The sequence below is a fragment of the Schistocerca americana genome, chromosome 4 (genome assembly GCF_021461395.2).
Source record: "Schistocerca americana isolate TAMUIC-IGC-003095 chromosome 4, iqSchAmer2.1, whole genome shotgun sequence".
Classification (NCBI taxonomy): Eukaryota; Metazoa; Arthropoda; class Insecta; order Orthoptera; family Acrididae; genus Schistocerca; species Schistocerca americana.
In genome coordinates, this window is record NC_060122.1 from 316,126,894 (window position 1) to 316,148,340 (window position 21,447).

The 21,447-nt window shown below is 37.6% G+C and overlaps 1 protein-coding gene across 2 annotated transcripts in view; it reads left to right on the forward strand.

Moving 5' to 3' along the window:
• Positions 1 to 21,447, forward strand: part of LOC124613121 (serine/threonine-protein kinase greatwall) — a 114,755-nt gene that overhangs the window by 38,023 nt on the left and 55,285 nt on the right. For both annotated transcript variants that reach the window (XM_047141734.1, XM_047141735.1), the window contains exons 4-5: positions 960 to 1,051; positions 5,057 to 5,285. In XM_047141734.1, coding sequence (XP_046997690.1) covers positions 960 to 1,051; positions 5,057 to 5,285 — 321 coding nt within the window. The remainder of the gene's footprint in view (positions 1 to 959; positions 1,052 to 5,056; positions 5,286 to 21,447) is intronic.

Genomic DNA, 21,447 nt, shown 5'->3' on the forward strand with positions numbered 1-21,447 from the left:
CTTATCTAGCCTTTGTCAACCTTAGGTAGGCCTTGAGGTTTTCTTCCCCTTGATTTTGTGCGATAGGCCATCTCTGATGAACAGTCATGTAGACCTATCTGTCCGGGGGGGAGGACTGATGACCTAATAGTTTGGTCCCTTTAATCACCCATCCAACCAACCAGCCAGCCACCACCGAGCGAGGTGGCGCAGTGGTAAGACACCGGACTCGCATTCGGGAGGACGACGGTTCAATCCCGCGTCCGGCCATCCTGATTTAGGTTTTCCGTGATTTCCCTAAATCACTCCAGGCAAATGCCGGGATGGTTACTCTGAAAGGGCACGGCCGACTTCCTTCCCCATCCTTCCCTAATCCGATGAGACCGATGACCACGCTGTCTGGTCTCCTTCCCCAAAACCAACCAACCAACCAGCCAGCCACCAACCATATACAGATTTTATATGGTTTGCTTGGCTTTTGTTGATGTATACCTTCATTCATTCCACATCCTGTAGATTCTCATTTTAAATAGGGTCTCTGGTGTGCGATTTAATGAATAAATAACAATTGGTACAAAATATTCACAGTGAATGGCAGGAATTGCACATGGCTTGACAGGGTACAACCCATCCCCCTCCCCTTCACCTTCCCCCTCCCACTCTACCTCCCCTCCCTTTTCTGCCCCAGATGTGGGTGTGACAGCAGTCTAAGAACATTAACTGCTGTTTATTTTGAAATTTTTTACTGGGTTTATCCAAATCTTGTTGACCACTGTAAGCTTCTGTTAAAATGTACTTTATCATCACCATTAAGTTTGATGAATAGCTGTAAAAAGAGCAATAAACTGGACTGATTATCAAAATAGCATCATAAAACTAAATTATTTTTTGTGTTGTATATCACTAGAATATGAAACATTTATGACTGTTTTAAATATTTTTGTATTTTGTTAAGAATTAACTAGTTTTCTCTGTTACAGTTGTTACCGAAAGAAATGCATTGGCTCTGTCTCGAAGTCCATATTGTGTTAATCTTTTTTATTCATTACAGTCTGCTTCAAATATTTACCTGGTAGGTATTGAGAAATGTTTTGTGCAGTTAGATATAATTTTCGAACATCAGACCCTATAATTTGCTCTTATGCTTATTATGACTGTTGAATAATTTATGAGACCTGTATATAAAATAAAGAATATATTTTGGTTTTATAATATTTGGGTCATTCCATCTCAAATCAACTAACAGTCTGAACCTTGATATCTCAGATTTGGATGAATTTTTTTTTTCAGGTAATGTACCCACTAACACTAGTTCAAAATTTAAAATTTCAAATTTTTCTGACCTTTGGTTTTTGAGTTTCGAGTGTTTAAAAATAAAAAATAAACCTCCGTTTTTGATCAAATGATGATTGTTTTAAAATGCTGTAGCTCAAAAACTATACAACCTAGAGAGCTCAAACTTCCACCATTGTTTTCCTCTATAAATTCCCTTCAATTTTATATGTAACATGACTATGCTACCTAAATTTGAAAAATTTAAACTATTCCAAAAAAACATTTTTTGAAATTTCCAAAATACGTACCCTCGGAATTTTTTTTATAAAAATTATGTGTGTTGTCCAGTCTGTCTACATGTATGCAAAATTTCAAGATGGGATGTCAATGGGTTCTTATATAAAATATTTTACTACTGCAATACACACTAGTGAGATGAAAAGCAGACTATTTCTATACTATGAATACTAAGGTATGCCTGTGTAATTCTAACAGACTTAAATTATTATGTTAGGCTTTTTATGCAACATACCCTCTTATTGTTTGTTAATTCATTAAATGATATTTTAATGTGAGAATAAAATATATAAAAAAATAATAACTTAAGAATCTTACGATTTTGTACGACATTTACTTTTTATTATTAAAAAAAACATGAGATTTTCATATAGGGTCAAGGCTCTAGTTTTGGCCACTACCCCACTTACGGCCACCTTGATGTAACGGGGAAGCTACACTGCATCCTTTGATCATATAATATAAATGGGAGGGAAAACTAAAACATCTGCAGTATGTCTTCATATCAGATTGCCTGAAACATAATGCAGTCGCTTTCTATGTATTCTAGAAAAAACTGCTAGAAATCATAAACCAAAACTTGCCTTTTGCACTTAAAAAGATTACTTACTTTTCTGATGGCAGCACTGCACAATATAAAAATAAGAAAAACTTCCTTAATTTGTGTTTGCATAAAACTGATTTTGAAGTTGAGACAGAGAGGGAGTTCTTTGCAACATCCCATGGCAAGAGCACATGCGATGGCCTTGGCGGAACTGTTATGCAGCTAGCTTACAAAGTCCATATAACCAACAAATCTTAACACCCAAATCACTTCATGTATTTGCCATGGAAAACATAAAAAACATTGACTTTGAATATTGCACAACAGAGGACTACGAACTGACCAAAGAATACTTACTTCCTCGGTTTAGTGACTCAGAAGCGATTGTGGGAACACAAAAGCTTCACTCATATAAACCCTGCACAGAGAGTCAAATTACTGTCAGGCCTTATCGTTTTAGTCTGGATGAGTCTCTTGAATATGTGACAACACTGAACCAAATAACACCATCACATATGGAAAATATTACTGCTGGTTTTGTGACAGTAGCATATGACGAATCTTGGTGGCTAGGGTGCATTGAAGAAAAATACAATGACATGTACCGAATAAATTTTTTACACCCAAAGGGTCCAGCCCAGTCTTTTTACTATCCACAACCAAGAGATATATTAGATGTCCCAGGAAATACTCTTTTACAAACAGCGAATCCAACAACTACTACGGGAAGAACCTACACTTTAAGTGCTAAAGAAATGAAGTTGTCTTCTCTTTCTTTGGAAAAATATCTTAAAAGACCACAAAAGAAGCACGTTTAAATTATGTTACACCTACCCCCACTAAACACTAAGTTGTATAGATACCATGTGTATTAACTTTGTAAATACCAATTGGTATTAGAAATACAGTTCTATCCATGCAGATATCAACAAGTTAATCTTTTTCCCAAGTGAAATTACTTATATGCCATTTTCTAATATAAGGATCTTGTTGTAAATGATTACAAATAACACTGGAAAACCAAGAAAAAGATAATCTCTGCCATTTACAACTAAGGATGAAGGTGAGTGGCTTTATTCAAAATTTTTACTTGTAGCATGTATACTACCAATTAAAATGTGTTCACTTCCTTCTGATGCATAGTTAAAAGAATCATGAACATTAAATTAAAACAACACTACATCATTTAATGAATTAACAAACAATAAGAGGGTAATGTTGCATAGAAGGCTAATAAAATAATTTGTTTGTTAGAATTACATAGTCCTACCTTAGTATACATGGCCTAGAAATAGTCTGCTTTTCACCTCACTAGTGTGTATTGCAGTAGTAAAATATTATTTTATACAAGAATCCATTGAGATTCCATCTTGAAATTTTGCATGCATGTAGTCAGACTGGACAACACATATAATTTTTATAAAGAAATCCGAGGGTACGTATTTTGGAAGTTTCAAAACATGGTTTTTTGGAATAGTTCAAAATTTTCAGGTTTAGGGAGCATAGTCATGTTACATATCAAATTGAAGGGAATTTATAGAGGAAAACAATGGTGCAATTCTGAGCTCTCTAAGTTGTATAGTATTTGAGCTACAGTATTTAAACAATCATCGATTGATCAAAAACAGAGCTTTTATTTTTAAACCCCTGAAACTCAAAAACCAAAGATCAGAAAAATTTGAAATCTCAAATTTAAACTAGCGTTAGTGGATGCATTACCTGAAAAAAATTCATTCAAATCTGGGAGGTCATGATTCAAATCATGTAGTACAATTGGTTGATTTGACATGGAATGACCCATTTGTGCTATGACTTCCTAAATAAAAATTTATCCATTGAATAAAAGTAGTTGCTTAGAAATAAAATATTTATATGTTGCTTCCTTTTCCCATAAACAATTTCAACATTGAATGTATAAATGAACTCTGTCTTCCATTTGCACAATTGTCCAAACACAGAAAAAGTAAATTTGACATTCCTACATCTCTATGATCTCCATTTGTGATGCCTTGCCCTCCTCCTCCTCCTCGTCCTCTTCCTCCTCCTTCGATGATACATTTTACATGTCTGGCATGTCGTGTAATATTTTGTCTAATGTAATATCTTGTATAGACACCTTTTTATTAACCTGACACGTTCCACATCATTACGAAGTGTCGTATTCATGATCCATGGAACAAGTACTAATCTAATCTAATCTAATCAACACCTTTGTGCCTTTGGCCCACATTTGTATGCTGACATCAAAAGATAAGAATGACTCATTACAATTTGCTATAGGTAATGTCACTTTTAGTTACTTATAACAAAGCAGTCTTGAGTATGACACTTGTGTACATTAAATACACCATTAATAGATCAAAATATAAACTCTAAACCATTTCTAACATATATCCATTCCTCACTACCATGATTGTGAGAAAGAGTGCTGATGAACACGCTGTTTAGTGTCCAACAGTTTTAAAACCATAGATCCATCCAAGAAAAAATAATCATTTTGCTTTCCTATTTAAAAACTTTATTTGGTTGTGCACTTGGTATTCTCTTATATGCAGTAGTTTGCACCAAATGTTGATGTACCTCACAGTGTTTGAAACAGATATTGAACCAATTGTTAATGGTATATTAGATTGTATATACTGATTTAATCTGAAATTTTGTTTGATACCAAAACATTATTGGCGGAGGTGCTTCTGTGTTAAATAAGGTTGTCTTGCAAAAGTGCTACCAGTATGTTTCAACCAGCAAGTTTGAACTACTTATCCTCCTCCATTTTGGGAGGAACAATCAAACATTGCTGCAGCATCCAAAATAAACTTAACTTCACAATGGTTGGATCTAAAACTCTTTTTGTACAATGTATTTAACTTATTTTAGTATTTCCCTTTAGATTTCCATGCATGAAAAATAGGCAGAGGTACAAATAAGACATCTAAAATGTGTTATGTTGTGACATTGAAGGTAATGGAGTACATGGTCGGAGGTGATTTAAAATCGCTACTGATGGTGTACGGATACTTCGACGAAGCAATGGCAGCATTTTATGCAGCAGAAATCACGCTTGCTTTGGAATACTTACATGCACACAAGATAGTTCATAGAGATTTGAAACCTGACAATGTTCTACTTTGTCAGAGAGGCCACATTAAACTTACAGATTTTGGTTTGAGCAGAATTTCTCTGCGAAGAGGTAAGTTTAGTTATCTACTTCACCATATTTCTTATTATAGTATATTTACGTGGGACTATTAAACCAGCAAATAAATTAAATGCAAGAAAGTGAATCACAAAAAAGAAGGCAGAATGAAATCGGGAGAGTGATAGGATGGATAAGGCACTGATTTGAATTTGCCTTGTGTATTAAGATTGTGTGCACTCAGGGTAATGAAGGCTAACTCTGCCATAGAAGATCACATATAATAGTGGTTGATATCCAGTTGAGTGAGTAAGAATTGATATTTAATTACTTCCTTAAATTTTACTTTAATGCTTTTCTGAACTTCAGTCTAATTTTTGAACATGCTTCCATTACAATATATTTCAAGTCATAACTTAACTGAGTATTGTTTCTCTGTAACAGCAGCAGCACTAGCACTGTTAATTCTTATGCAGGAGTTCAGAACATTCATGAAAATATTAGGAGTCTGTTAATGTCAGTTGGCACCACCACACCTCTCCCCACAGCCAATGCCCATTGTCATTTAAATACACCATGCTTGTTTATACATTAAAACATAGATAAACTAAAATTTACATATGCATTAGAAAGTGAATCAACCTCTGTCAGAATGTCCTCTCACTATACTGACAGGCATATAAACGTATCTGGGATGTAGCTTTGTTTGGAATTGAAATGTGGACAGATGAGAGGAGGATGAAAGGTGTAGAAATGAAGTGTTGAGATAAGAGTTTTATGCCACAACTTGTCTAGAAGGAATAGATTGATGGGACACAACCCTGAGGCATCAAGGAATGATTAATGGAGTAACAGTGGGAAATATGGTGTGCAAAAATTGCTGAAAGATACCAAGGCTTGAGTGGAGTAAGCAATTTAAAGTAGATACGGGGTACAGTAGCTGTGCAGAGGTGAAGAAGCCTGTAAAGCTTGGGTAGCTGTGTCGAACCAGCCTTCAGACTGGTGATAACATTAACAACCCAAAAATGCAAGAACATTTTACAAATTGTAGTACTTTGTTGTCTTAGCAATAACATTTTGGTGTAAAGGATCTGAAAGGACTTATTGTAAAAAAACAGTGAACATATCATGCAGATTTGATTGTTGATCAGTCTCTTGAAGCCTGTTCAATGACAGTGCAACTGTCAGTCAGTCAGTCAGTCAGTCATTGGAGATTTAAAAAAAAAAATTGTCACATCACCAAGTCCTTTGCTCATGCTACAATTAAGAGCTCCTTTAACACATACAGACACACACTCTCATTTACTTTACTATGATTCCTCATCCCAAGAACCAGTGGCATTGTAAACACATAATAAGATGTGCCTCTATCTCTGTTATAGACTTCACAAATCTGAAATGTCTGATAAGCAATAATTTCTTGACTGTTAAGTCTCAAGCCTTGCTACAGTCTCTAATTGACTTGACGCTGTTTGTAGCACACTTGCCAACTTACTGGATAACGGCGCAAAATTTTGATTTGTTATTACAAATTTAAGGTTTTCGTTTGACTCACCCTCGTACTTAACCGTCAGTCGATGAGCAGCCAGACTTGCGGCAACAGCATCGACACAGACAGAGACAGACAGACAGATCATAGGAGGAGAAGGCACTCATGCCTTACAGTTTATAAAGCTGTTGATAGTGTTACTATTAGTACAAAGAATAGTGTAGGTGCCCAAGAGATTCTGCAAAACCCTTGAGTTTACTGAATTTTGCGCTAATGAACTCAGATGCTAAGGGACATGGTAATGGTTGGGTTACTGTGGCTGTAGTAAATGGTGCTCAAGTAGAGACTGTAGCAAGGCTTGAGACTTTTAACATTCAAGAAATTATTGCTTATCAGACATTTCAGATTTGTGAACTCTTTAACAGAGATAGAGGCACATCTTATTATATGTTTACCTTTGCCATTGGTTCTTAGGACGAGGAATCATCATAAAGTAAATGAGTCAGAGTCTGTGTCTGTATGTGTTCAAGGGGCTCTTAATTGTAGCAAGATTAAAGTTTTTGGTAAAGTGACCCATTATTATAGAAACTGAAATTAAGTACCGATCCTTTCCTTATCTCCCATGAGACTTCTTTTAAAAATAAATATAAAATTATAATGCTAAGAATCTTAAAGGCACATTAAAAGTACACTTTTATCATCTTTTTGTGTTATGAAGTTAAGCACTCTGTAGTACATGGCCTTCCCCTTTGTAAGTTGCTGACATTTGCATATTTCAGGAGGCCTTATTTATATGATCATCTATCTATTATGATGTTAAGTGTTTGCTTGTAACGCTTATGTATGAACTGTATAACATAATACAATAATACAATAATACTGTATAGGATAAAGACTATAGTTTGAGTAGTGACGTGAGGAAACACAATCAGCTGCAGCATAGAAGCAGCATGTAGTGTGCACTCAACATAGTAGCAGGAAATGCAGAAATGGGCAATGTGCAGAGATTTCGTTATTGTATAAATTCATTTTACAGAAAGATTTTTATAATTTTATTCTTATTGATCCCACTGTAATTGATACTGTATAGTGCTACTGTAACGATTTTATATTGCTTGATAATTGTTTCAATCAAAACTGTTAACAAAGAAAGGTTTATTGTACCAGCAGCTATTTTATGAAGTGAGAATGAGAACCAGCATGGCATTTGCCTAGAAAATTGTGCTAAACTGCCTAAAAACGAAACTTAAGCTAGACAATGTTCCCAGCCAGTGGTCATTATTCTGGAGTGACATTTCCATATCGATTTGGATTACTTCCCTGCTATGAAGCCACTGTGCTGTCTGTTAATTTATTAGAACTAGTCCCTCTTAAGAAATCTGTTCCCAGGTTTGATCAGTCATTTAAAAAGAAATATAATTTTCGAGTATTGTCCCAGGTGGTTACATTTCGAAGAGAAAAAGAGAAACTTCATTCAATCAACAGAGAAGTCAGTTGTCCATGAATGAACTGCAAAGACCATAGTGTGTGATTGTAATTATTGTGCAGTCAAAATAACTTGCAACTTTTGACAGTTTGTTCTGGTGAAGGGGACGTAATGTTCCTCACTTAGCACTGGTGACAAGCTAGCTTCCCCTCCTGTGCAGCCATCAGGTCAGCAGATGTTGTGCAGCTGTTGCTGTCCCCATCAGTAACAAATAGTGCATGGTGTCAGTTGTCAGTTGCTTCCCATTTGTCGTTTCCCATTGTGAAGTGTATTGTTTTAGAGCATTGGACTGTTCTGCATTTGTCGGTTCTTGTTGTGAACTAGTGTTTCTGTATCAGCGTTGTTCTAGTAGTGGTGTATTGTGTCTCAGTAGGAGGTTTACCACAAAAGAGGTTGTGGCTTAGGATTTGTTTGCTGTCATCAAGGTATCAATGTTGGGAAAGGAAATTTCATCCGCATCCAAGGTGACTGATTTGTGTGAATACTTTGAGCTGTAGAACAAATGATGGGTTTTTGAATTTGGAAGTTTCAAGACTAATGGACAGAAATGCCATAAATATACAGTGTGGATGTTTGGAAAGGAAGGTCAGAATGATGAAGCAGTATCATGTCATTGTTTCCTGGAAACAATGGCAAGAAAGGAAGTTGTGACAGATGTGTAACCAAGATTGATGCATTCCAGCTGGATGCATTCTGCAGAAATGAGTATGGTTATCATCAACCCAATGAGTACCCTACATCAGATATATTTATTTTTAGCTTCCAAAAAGCGGAGCTTTTTAGAGTACACCATCTCTTCAAAAATGTGTGTGTGAGCTTGGTTTTCAGCGTGAAAGATTTCTTCCTGAAAAGTGACATTATGGCCTGGTGGTGCCAGTACAGGTGTGCGATGGGCAGCATTTTGTTTGGAGGCATCCTGTTGCTTGACGAGATGTGGGCTAATGCCTGACTTAACAAAAGCATTGAGAGACAAGAATGGTAGGACAATTGTCCATCCTGCTGGCTTGCCCCTGCTTTCATTCCAAACTGTTTTTTGCTGCAACTTTCCGGGAAGAAAAATCAATATTGGGAAGAAATTATCATCACAATTAATGGAACTGTTTTCTGATTTTCCACTCCAAAATATTCTCCTGATTTAAGCAATAGCTATGGACCTTCCACCGTATCACTTCATTCTCTCAGATAAAGCATTTAGTATTGTTGTGAAATAGGGGAGAAAGTGTTACAGATTAGTGATTTGGGGTAGGATATATCAAGAACAATTGTGTTTTTAGTTATGATAAGATCTTTTCATGACATTTTGACCACCAAATTTCTCCTCCGAATGCCTAAATATTTTGTTGACTCTCTCCTGCATAGGGTGAAATGACATCACAATAAAATAAGTAAGAGCTCACACGAAAAGGTTTTTTCCAACATTCTGTTTGAGAGTGGAACAATTGAGAAATAGTCTGGAAGTGGTTGTATAAACCCTCTAGCAAGCACTTAAATGTGGACTGCCTCACAGTTGTGCAGATTTTAGATATAAGAAAGCTCCAACAGTGCAATGGAGACAAGTGGTTACTTTACTTTGGGCACAGATTTCCTGCCAACATAAAAAAATGCAATCTGGCATGAATGAGAAATTCTCAGTGGAATTCGTAAAGCTTTACAAATCAAATACACAACACTACCATATCAACAAGCTTGCCTTGGTTAAAGGACACAGGATTCGTCCCTACCATTCCCACTTCAGTCCAATTTTACTTATAAGTTACAACCAGGTGGAAATGTTGATGAAAGAAGCTATGTTAGTTCACAAGTCTGGTTTCAAGTTCTGAAACTTACCAATATAGTGGTAGGAGGATTTCTGAAATATTGCTGCAAGGAAGAATTGTAGGTGTATGGTAATTTCTGTTGGCTCCAGCACCAACCACACAGCTAGCCAAGCATGTTAAGACAACTGCTTCTGAGTCAGAGAGATATGCCGACCCCGAATAGAATGTGCCCAGTGGATTGACAATGAGGGGTCAGTGTGCCGGCGAGGATGTGGTTCGTAGGTGGTTTCTACGTAGTACATATAGTACATAGGCAGATTGGATACATTGCTTTAGTACGAGGTGGCAGGGTTAACAGGAGGCTGATGGCAGCTGTTTGGTCTCTGTTAACACTCACTCACCATCAGCAGCATCCAGCACAAGTTCCAGATCCAAGGAAGTGGACAGCAATGATTTGTGCCTTTCTGTCACATCATTTAATAAATTACTGTTTGATGTAAGTTGGGTATTTCACTCATTTATTAACATGCATTTCCCAACGTGCAGAAAATAGGTGTGGCATCAGGGCTCCCCCACCCTTGGTCCATTCATGACTACTAAAAGTTGTAAGTTATTTTAGTTGCACCATACTATATTTGTCACTCTTGAAAGAATGTTGCTGAATTGGAGCATGTTATCACCATATGGTTCACTTGCTGCATGTATACCATTTATCTAATTGTGGTAAACTGCTGCTTCAGATTTGACTCCGTTTGTTGTGTTGTGTCTCACTATCTACATCTCTGTGATATTGATGGAAAGACTAAGAAAATGACCTCATCATTTAATGTCATATTGATGCGCAGGACAGTACTTAGAACGATGATGATGATGATGATGATGATGATGATGATGATATAGTGCAGGCCCTACAGCAGTGAAGCAGGCATTACGTTTTTACTCTTGTGTTGCACTCTAAATTAGTTAATTTTTTTGTTGTGAAGTGAAAAATGAAGCAATATCTAGTGTGTTGTGAGAATTTCTTACAACTTGCAGCATGAATTTTCATGAGATATTTCATCATTTGTGACATGTCTCAGTTTTGCGGTCATCACAAGGCCTTGTTGCCACAAAAGATTGTTAGTCAAATGATGTGAATTTTACACAATTGACTAATTTTTACAAAGCATTCGAGATTATAGGAAATCAGCTCAATCAGCTCAAAACTGTGTTAACGGTAGACTCAGTCTAAGTGAAAAATCAGATCACTTCCTATTGATGTCAAATTGTGGTTGAATATGCAAACGATAATTTCCTCTCTCTGGCCAAGTATATACTGTGGATATAATAGAGGGAAACAGTTCACGTGGGAAAAATATATCTAAAAACAAAGATGATGTGACTTACCAAACGAAAGCGCTGGCAGGTCGATAGACACACAAACAAACACAAACATACACACAAAATTCAAGCTTTCGCAACCAACGGTTGCTTCATCAGGAAAGAGGGAAGGAGAGGGAAAGACGAAAGGATGTGGGTTTTAAGGGAGAGGGTAAGGAGTCATTCCAATCCCGGGAGTGGAAAGACTTACCTCAGGGGGGAAAAAAGGACAGGTATACACTCGCGCGCGCACACACCCATATCCAACCGCACATACACATATACTGTGATGAATATCTGTGACAAATTAGAACTGTGTGCTGGACCGGTACTTGAATCTTGATCCCAGATTTTTGTGGGCAGTACTGTACCAGTTGTACAAATAAGGCAGTGTTTCGTAATGTTTCAGAGACCATTACCCCTGAGTGCAATCATATATTAGCTATTAGGCCCCCTTCCCCATCTCCTACCCCACCGTCATCATTAGTGCCTAACTAAACTCCAGAATGAAAAGAAATTTTCTTTGAACACTTTGCTTTTTAAAATGGTAAAAGGTAAATTAAATTTAGTTTAACAGGTGTTTCATTAAACCACACGAGCTCTACTCACAGCTCCTTCTCAGAAAAGAAAGCTAACAATCCACATTGAGGGTAAACATGAGTTACAGAAACTGCTTGCTCTGCACCACTCCTCTCCCTATTGGCTCTTGCTTCAACCACTCCCTGTACACCCATTTAGAATCAACTAAATTAAAACTTGTACAGCGTACTTAGGCTTACTGTTTGTAAATCACTGGATTTCTGAAGTCCTTACTTCTGAACTGTGAGAAATTGGAAGACTTTAAGCTCCCAATGCTTTGTATGTTACCATTGCCACTAAATAATAATAATAATAATAAAAATAGCATAGTCAAGGGAAAACATACTAAACAAGAAGATTACATATTGGATAACCACAGCGACTGCATAGAAGCGATGGAAAAAACGGATGCCTATAAATATCTAGGATACAGGCAAAAAATAGGAATAGATAATACAAATATCAAAGAAGAACTAAAAGAAAAATATAGACAAAGACTAACAAAAATACTGAAAACAGAATTGACAGCAAGAAACAAGACAAAAGCTATAAATACTTACGCTATACCAATATTGACCTACTCATTTGGAGTAGTGAAATGGAGTAACACAGACCTAGAAGCACTCAATACACTTACACGATCACAATGCCACAAATATAGAATACATCACATACATTCAGCAACTGAAAGATTCACATTAAGCAGAAAGGAAGGAGGAAGGGGGTTTATCGACATAAAAAACCTACATTATGGACAAATTATATATAAAAACAAAGATGAGGTGACTTACCGAACAAAAACGCTGGCAGGTCGATAGACACACAAACAAACACAAACATACACACAAAATTCAAGCTTTCGCAACAAATTGTTGCCTCATCAGGAAAGAGGGAAGGAGAGGGGAAGACGAAAGGAAGTGGGTTTTAAAGGAGAGGGTAAGGAGTCATTCCAATCCCGGGAGCGGAAAGACTTACCTTAGGGGAAAAAAGGACAGGTATACACTCGCACACACGCACATATCCATCCACACATACAGACACAAGCAGACATTGGTCTTTAAATATGTCTGCTTGTGTCTGTATGTGTGGATGGATATGTGCGTGTGTGCGAGTGTATACCTGTCCTTTTTTCCCCTAAGGTAAGTCTTTCCGCTCCCGGGATTGGAATGACTCCTTACCCTCTCCTTTAAAACCCACTTCCTTTCGTCTTCCCCTCTCCTTCCCTCTTTCCTGATGAGGCAACAATTTGTTGCGAAAGCTTGAATTTTGTGTGTATGTTTGTGTTTGTTTGTGTGTCTATCGACCTGCCAGCGTTTTTGTTCGGTAAGTCACCTCATCTTTGTTTTTATATATAATTTTTCCCACGTGGAATGTTTCCTACATTATGGACAGGTAGACAATTTAAGAAAATTCTTATAGAACGAGCAGAAACTAGCAAAATACACAAAGCAATCACTCATATAAATACATCGGCTACACCATTGCAATTTCATAACCACTTCTACAACCCTTTGGATCACATAACATCAACAGATACGAAGAAAGTAAATTGGAAAAAGAAAACACTACATGGCAAGCACCCGTATCATCTAACACAGCCACACATCGATCAAGACGCATCCAACACATGGCTAAGAAAAGGCAATATATACAGTGAGATGGAAGGGTTCATGATTGCAATACAGGATCAAACAATAAACACCAGATATTACAGTAAGCATATTATTAAAGATCCCAATACCACAACAGATAAATGCAGACTTTGCAAACAACAAATAGAAACAGTAGATCACATCACAAGCGGGTGTACAATACTAGCAAATACAGAATACCCAGAAGATATGACAATGTAGCAAAAATAATAAATCAACAGCTTGCCTTACAACATAAACTTATAAAACAACACGTTCCCACATACAAGTATGCACCACAAAATGTACTGGAGAATGAATACAAGTTATACTGGAACAGAACCATTATAACAGATAAAACAACACCACATAACAAACCTGACATCATACTCACCAATGTTGTTGTTGTTGTTGTTGTTGTTGTGGTCTTCAGTCCTGAGACTGGTTTGATGCAGCTCTCCATGCTACTCTATCCTGTGCAAGCTTTTTCATCTCCCAGTACCTACTGCAACCTACATCCCTCTGAATCTGCTTAGTGTATTCATCTCTTGGTCTCCCTTACGATTTTTACCCTCCACGCTGCCCTCCAATACTAAATTAGTGATCCCTTGATGCCTCAGAACATGTCCTACCAACCGATCCCTTCTTCTGGTCAAGTTGTGCCACAAACTTCTCTTCTCCCCAATCCTATTCAATACTTCCTCATTAGTTGTGTGATCTACCCATCTAATCTTCAGCATTCTTCTATAGCACCACATTTCGAAAGCTTCTATTCTCTTCTTGTCCAAACTATTTATCGTCCATGTTTCACTTCCATACATGGCTACACTCCATACGAATACTTTCAGAAATGACTTCCTGACACTTAAATCAATACTGGATGTTAACAAATTTCTCTTCTTCAGAAACGCTTTCCTTGCCATTGCCAGCCTACATTTTATATCCTCTCTACTTCGACCATCATCAGTTATTTTGCTCCCCAAATAGCAAAACTCCTTTACTACTTTAAGTGTCTCATTTCCTAATCTAATTCCCTCAGCATCACCCGACTTAATTAGACTACATTCCATTATCCTTGTTTTGCTTTTGTTGATGTTCATCTTATATCCTCCTTTCAAGACACTGTCCATTCCATTCAACTGCTCTTCCAAGTCCTTTGCTGTCTCTGACAGAATTACAATGTCATCGGCGAACCTCAAAGTTTTTATTTCTTCTCCATGAATTTTAATACCTACTCCGAATTTTTCTTTTGTTTCCTTTACTGCTTGCTCAATATACAGATTGAACAACATCGGGGAGAGGCTACAACCCTGTCTCCCTCCCTTCCCAAGCACTGCTTCCCTTTCATGCCCCTCGACTCTTATAACCGCCATCTGGTTTCTGTACAAATTGTAAATAGCCTTTCGCTCCCTGTATTTTACCCCTGCCACCTTCAGAATTTGAAAGAGAGTATTCCAGTCAACATTGTCAAAAGCTTTCTCTAAGTCTACAAATGCTAGAAACGTAGGTTTGCCTTTCCTTAATCTTTCTTCTAAGATAAGTCGTAAGGTCAGTATTGCCTCACGTGTTCCAGTGTTTCTACGGAATCCAAACTGATCTTCCCCGAGGTTGGCTTCTACTAGTTTTTCCATTCGTCTGTAAAGAATTCGTGTTAGTATTTTGCAGCTGTGACTTATTAAACTGATAGTTCGGTAATTTACACATCTGTCAACAATTGCTTTCTTTGGGATTGGAATTATTATATTCTTCTTGAAGTCTGAGGGTATTTCGCCTGTTTCATACATCTTGCTCACCAGATGGTAGAGTTTTGTCAGGACTGGCTCTCCCACGGCCGTCAGTAGTTCCAATGGAATATTGTCTACTCCGGGGGCCTTGTTTCGACTCAGGTCTTTCAGTGCTCTGTCAAACTCTTCACGCAGTATCATATCTCCCATTTCATCTTCATCTACATCCTCTTCCATTTCCATAATATTGTCCTGAAGTACATCGCCCTTGTATAGACCCTCTATATACTCCTTCCACCATTCTGCTTTCCCTTCTTTGCTTAGAACTGGGTTTCCATCTGAGCTCTTGATATTCATACAAGTCGTTCTCTTATCTCCAAGGGTCTCTTTAATTTTCCTGTAGGCGGTATCTATCTTACCCCTAGTGAGATAGGCCTCTACATCCTTACATTTGTCCTCTAGCCATCCCTGTTTAGCCATTTTGCACTTCCTGTCGATCTTATTTTTGAGACGTTTGTATTCCTTTTTGCCTGCTTCACTTACTGCATTTTTATATTTTCTCCTTTCATCAATTAAATTCAATATTTCTTCTGTTACCCAAGGATTTCTACTAGCCCTCGCCTTTTTACCTACTTGATCCTCTGCTGCCTTCACTACTTCATCCCTCAAAGCTACCCGTTCTTCTTCTACTGTATTTATTTCCCCCATTCCTGTCAATTGCTCTCTTATGCTCTCCCTGAATCTCTGTACAACCTCTGGTTCTTTTAGTTTATCCAGGTCCCATCTCCTTAAATTCCCACCTTTTTGCAGTTTCTTCAGTTTTAATCTACAGGTCATAACCAATAGATTGTGGTCAGAGTCCACATCTGTCCCTGGAAATGTCTTACAATTTAAAACCTGGTTCCTAAATCTCTGTCTTACCATTATATAATCTATCTGATACCTTTTAGTATCTCCAGGGTTCTTCCATGTATACAACCTTCTTTCATGATTCTTAAACCAAGTGTTAGTTATGATTATGTTGTGCTCTGTGCAAAATTCTACCAGGCGGCTTTCTCTTTCATTTCTTAGCCCCAATCCATATTCACCTACTATGTTTCCTTCTCTCCCTTTTCCTACACTCGAATTCCAGTCACCCGTCACTATTAAATTTTCGTCTCCCTTCACTACCTGAATAATTTCTTTTATTTCATCATACATTTCTTCAATTTCTTCGTCATCTGCAGAGCTAGTTGGCATATAAACTTGTACTACTGTAGTAGGTGTGGGCTTCGTATCTATCTTGGCCACAATAATGCGTTCACTATGCTGTTTGTAGTAGCTTACTCGCATTCCTATTTTCCTATTCATTATTAAACCTACTCCTGCATTACCCCTATTTGATTTTGTGTTTATAACCCTGTAGTCACCTGACCAGAAGTCTTGTTCCTCCTGCCACTGAACTTCACTAATTCCCACTATATCTAACTTTAACCTGTCCATTTCCCTTTTTAAATTTTCTAACCTACCTGCCCGATTAAGGGATCTGACATTCCACGCTCCGATCCGTAGAACGCCAGTTTTCTTTATCCTGATAACGACATCCTCTTGAGTAGTCCCCGCCCGGAGATCCGAATGGGGGACTATTTTACCTCCGGAATATTTTACCCAAGAGGATGCCATCATCATTAATCCACACAGTAAAGCTGCATGCCCTCGGGAAAAATTACGGCTGTAGTTTACCCTTGCTTTCAGCCGTTCGCAGTACCAGCACAGCAAGGCCGTTTTGGTTATTGTTAAAAGGCCAGATCAGTCAGTCATCCAGACTGTTGCCCTTGCAACTACTGAAAAGGCTGCTGCCCCTCTTCAGGAACCACACGTTTGTCTGTCCTCTCAACAGATACCCCTCCGTTGTGGTTGCACCTACGGTACGGCTATCTGTATCGCTGAGGCATGCAAGCCTCCCCACCAACGGCAAGGTCCATGGTTCATGGGGGGAGACTCACCAATAAAAAGAAGAAATTAACACAACTAATCGAAATATCCATACCCAATACAACAAATATACAGAAGAAAACAGGAGAAAAAATTGAAAAATACATCCAACTGGCTGAGGAAGTCCAGGACATGTGGCATCAGGATAAAGTTGACATTATACCAATTATACTATCAGCTACAGGAGTCATACCACACAATATCCACCAGTACATCAATGCAATACAGCTACATCCAAACTTATATATACAACTACAGAAATCTGTAATTATTGATACATGTTCAATCACCCGAAAGTTCCTAAATGCAATATAACATATACCGTACAGTTAAAAGGAAGTCACGCTTGATCAAGGTCCGCGTCACTTTCCATTTTTGACCAGGCATAATGTCTGAGAAAAGAAAGATACAATAACAATAATAATAATAATAATAATAATAATAATTTGTAGGCCCTACAGCAGTGTAGCAGCATTACATAGTTGCTCTTATGTTTTGCTCTCAATTAGTTCATTTACTGTTGTGAAGTGAATAATGAAGCAGTATTAGTCTATTGCGGGAACTTCTTACAACTTGGAAAAGGCATTTTCATGAGATAGTTCATGATATGTGATGCGTTTCAGTTTACCATGATAGGTGCTAGGTGAAAAGTGCAAAGTATGTGTGTAGTGGTTGGACTATGTGAGGAAGATGTTCATACATTCAGCAATATAGGAAAAGATAGATTGCTACTTACCATAAAGGTCACATGTTAAGTTGCAGATAGGCACAATTAAAAGACACTTGCACATAATCTTTCGGCCACAGCCTTCATCAGAAAAAGCGAGAGGAACACATACCATTCATTCACACAAGCAAGTATGCCTCAGGCACACATGACTGCTAATTCCTGTAGTTAGTTGTGATGTGTGCATGAGATGTGCTTGCTTTTGTGAATGAATGGTGTATGTTTGTCTTTCTTTTTCTGATGAAGGTTGTGGCCAAAAGCTTATGTGAAAGTGTCTTTTAATTGTGCTTGTCTGCTACTTATAGTGTCATCTATATGGTAAGTAGCAATCTATCTTTACCTACATTGTTGATATTTGAACCTGGAGTTTCCGTTATTTGTTCATAGATTCATAGATACGAACACTTCTGTGAAAAAAGAAGGGGAAATCTTAAAACTATAATTACAAAAGTGTTGAGAAGGGGGAAATGGTGGTTGCGGAAAACAACACAAAGGTGGTTGTCAGAAAGATGCGTGACTAGATGAATGTCATTTTTTTGACAACTAAACACAAACTTGGGCTTGCGGCAGTGGAAACAAGAAGGGGTGAAGCAAAAAAAAAAAAAAAAAAAAAAAAAAAAAAAAAAAAAAAAAAAAAAAAATACTGAATTACATTGTGGATTAAAATGCAGTCTAGCCCTTCATTGATCTTCCAGATAAAAACCTATGGCTCATGCTTGAGGTGGTCAGCGAAGTGGTACTGCAAAGTGGCCTTTGAATTACTATTTGATATTACTCTCATAAATGTTCATACTTTGTATGTTCAAATCACAAGGCAAAAATTGTTATCATTGCTTTCATTGACAATGTTCAGGAGACAACTATGAAAGGGAATCACAAACTGTTTGAAGCCACTGTGAGACGACGACGTAACAGCTGTTAGTAGAAACTCTCCAAAGCAGGTGAGCGAAAACGTGCTATCAAACATAGCAAACAGTTAGCATTGAAATGCCAGATTTGTCCTCAGAATTTCATTTTATCGACTGTTCTTTTGCAATGCGCAAATGTGTAACAATGAAAGTGTTTTATTTTAATGATTAAGGCAGTTATGTAACATGTAGTTGGAGTTCCTATTTGCCAATATCGGCTTCCTCGGAAGTAGGAGTGTGCATCAAGAATGATGCCCATGGCCATATAAAACTTCTAGTGCATCTTAAGCTTAAAATGGTCCCTGTATGTCATATCTGACCACACTATATTTATCAGATTAAAACCAGTTTTTACAGTTTGGTGCTTGATCAGATATACAAGCTTCATTTTTTTAAAATAATATGAAAGAAAAAAGAAAAAAGTCAACATCAAAAAGAAAAATTTGCCAAAATGCTGCCAGCGGTCAAAGTGTGGAAAGTGCATTGCACATGTGGATCTGGTACCACATTGAAGTTAATGATGTTTTTCAAAGAATTATTGTTCCCTGAAAATGAACTGCCCCTAAATTTTGAGAAAATACTCTGTATTTAACTCCATGCAACAAATAGTAATACCAACACATGGCCAGGAGACAATAAATAGGGTAGAATGCTCGAAATTTTTGGGTACCCACATTGATGAAAACTTGTTGTGGAAGAAGCATATTACTGAGCTTTTCTAGCAGTTAAGTTCAGCTACTTTTGCTCTTTATATGATTGTTAGTCTTGGAAACAAACAAATCAACCTCCTTACATATTTTATCAATGAAAATAATCTATGTTTGGAAACGTAATAGGGTAGATAAAAAAATCTTCTCACCAAGCATGGGCAGGAGAACACACATACAAAAGGTATTTGTATGCAAGCTTTTGGAGCCAATGTGTCCTTCTTGTGGCAGAAGGGTTGAAGGGGATGGAACAGGGGTGAAGAAAAACGACTGGTGAGGTTTAGGAAAAGGAGTTTATGATTCACTACACAGCATAGCCTTTTCTTGATCATCTTTGAGCAGTTTAGTTGCAGATTTGAATCTCTGTCTTACTTATTGCCCTGTCTTCGAGTTTTACTCTCTCAGGTTTTCAGATCTCGCCCAGTGCAGTCACCAACAGTCAGTCTTTCCTTTTCACCCCGTCTGGTAAGTCTCCCCTGACCCAGGGTTTTGGGTGACTTTTCTGATCTCTACCCCTTTTCCTAAACCTCATCAGACCTTTTCCTCTACCCCCTCTTACTTCCCCTTCAACCCATCTGCTGGGACGAGGAGCCACTGGCTCTGAAAGCTTGCATATGTAATACCTTTTACATGTGTGTTCTCCTGCCACTGCTTGCTGAATAGATTTTTTTGTCTGTCCTTACATATTTTGCATTTTTTCCACTCAGAGTTTTGAGGAATAATTTTGTGGTGTAACTCAAAACTTACGAAGTGCGAATTACACAAAAGTGGGTAGTAAGAATAATAAGTGATGTTTACTTGTGGTTATCATGTAGGTACCTCTCCAAGGAGTGAGGCATTGTATCTGCACTGCCACAATACATATATTTGCTAATGAAACTCATCATAACTGATTCATCACAACTTGAGAAGAGCAGTGATGTCCATACCTACAGCACTAGAGGAAAAAATTACATTTATTACTCATTATTGAAGCTGTCAGTGACTCAGAAAGATATTCAACATGCACCAACAAAATTTTTTTGATCACTTGCCCAGTGACATGAAAGGTCTGATGGGTAGAAAAGCAAGTCTTAAATCTAACCTAGACATTTCTCCTGAACAACTTGTCCTGTTCAACAGGCGAATTTCTATTTAAAAAGTGGTAGCCTGAAAAAAAAAGTTCCTATGTGAAGTTGCACGAGTAGGACTAAAAAATTGTGTGTTCATTAATGTTAACCGCATCATGTTTATAGCCCATAAACATGTGTACATCGCATAAACTAAATGGTTCCATATTATTTTGATAAAAGGACTAGTCAGATGATCTATGGAACACATAACTAACTAACTAGCACGGACTGCTGATGACAGTCTCAAATGAGAAATATTGAAATAGGCAACCCCCTGTATTTGAAAAGATTCTGACCACTCTAAGCACATAGTGGCCCAGACATTGACTGAATTACTGTTAGATTATATGTTGTACACACTGTGGAATTAACTCTGATTTATAAGAACTGTAAAAGAACAGATATTGAATGAAAGGGAAAATTCACTTGAGGAAACTGTTAAAATCATGAGACATAATATCTGACCAGTGTTTACCTTCAGGAGGTGAAAGAATGTATTTAGTAATGTCAGTACACACACAAACAAATGTGACAACTGGCATTATTGTTTGTAAAACTTGAAAACAGACATGCCTTTGCCTCCTTTTTTACACACTCACACGCGCTACCTTGTTTACATATTTTAAGTGCAAAGTTGGGGAGATAAACATTGACTAAGATAAGTGACCGAGCGAGGTGGCGCAGTGGTAGCACACTGGACTCGCATTCGGGAGGACGACGGTTCAATCCCGCGTCCAGCCATCCTGATTTAGGTTTTCCGTGA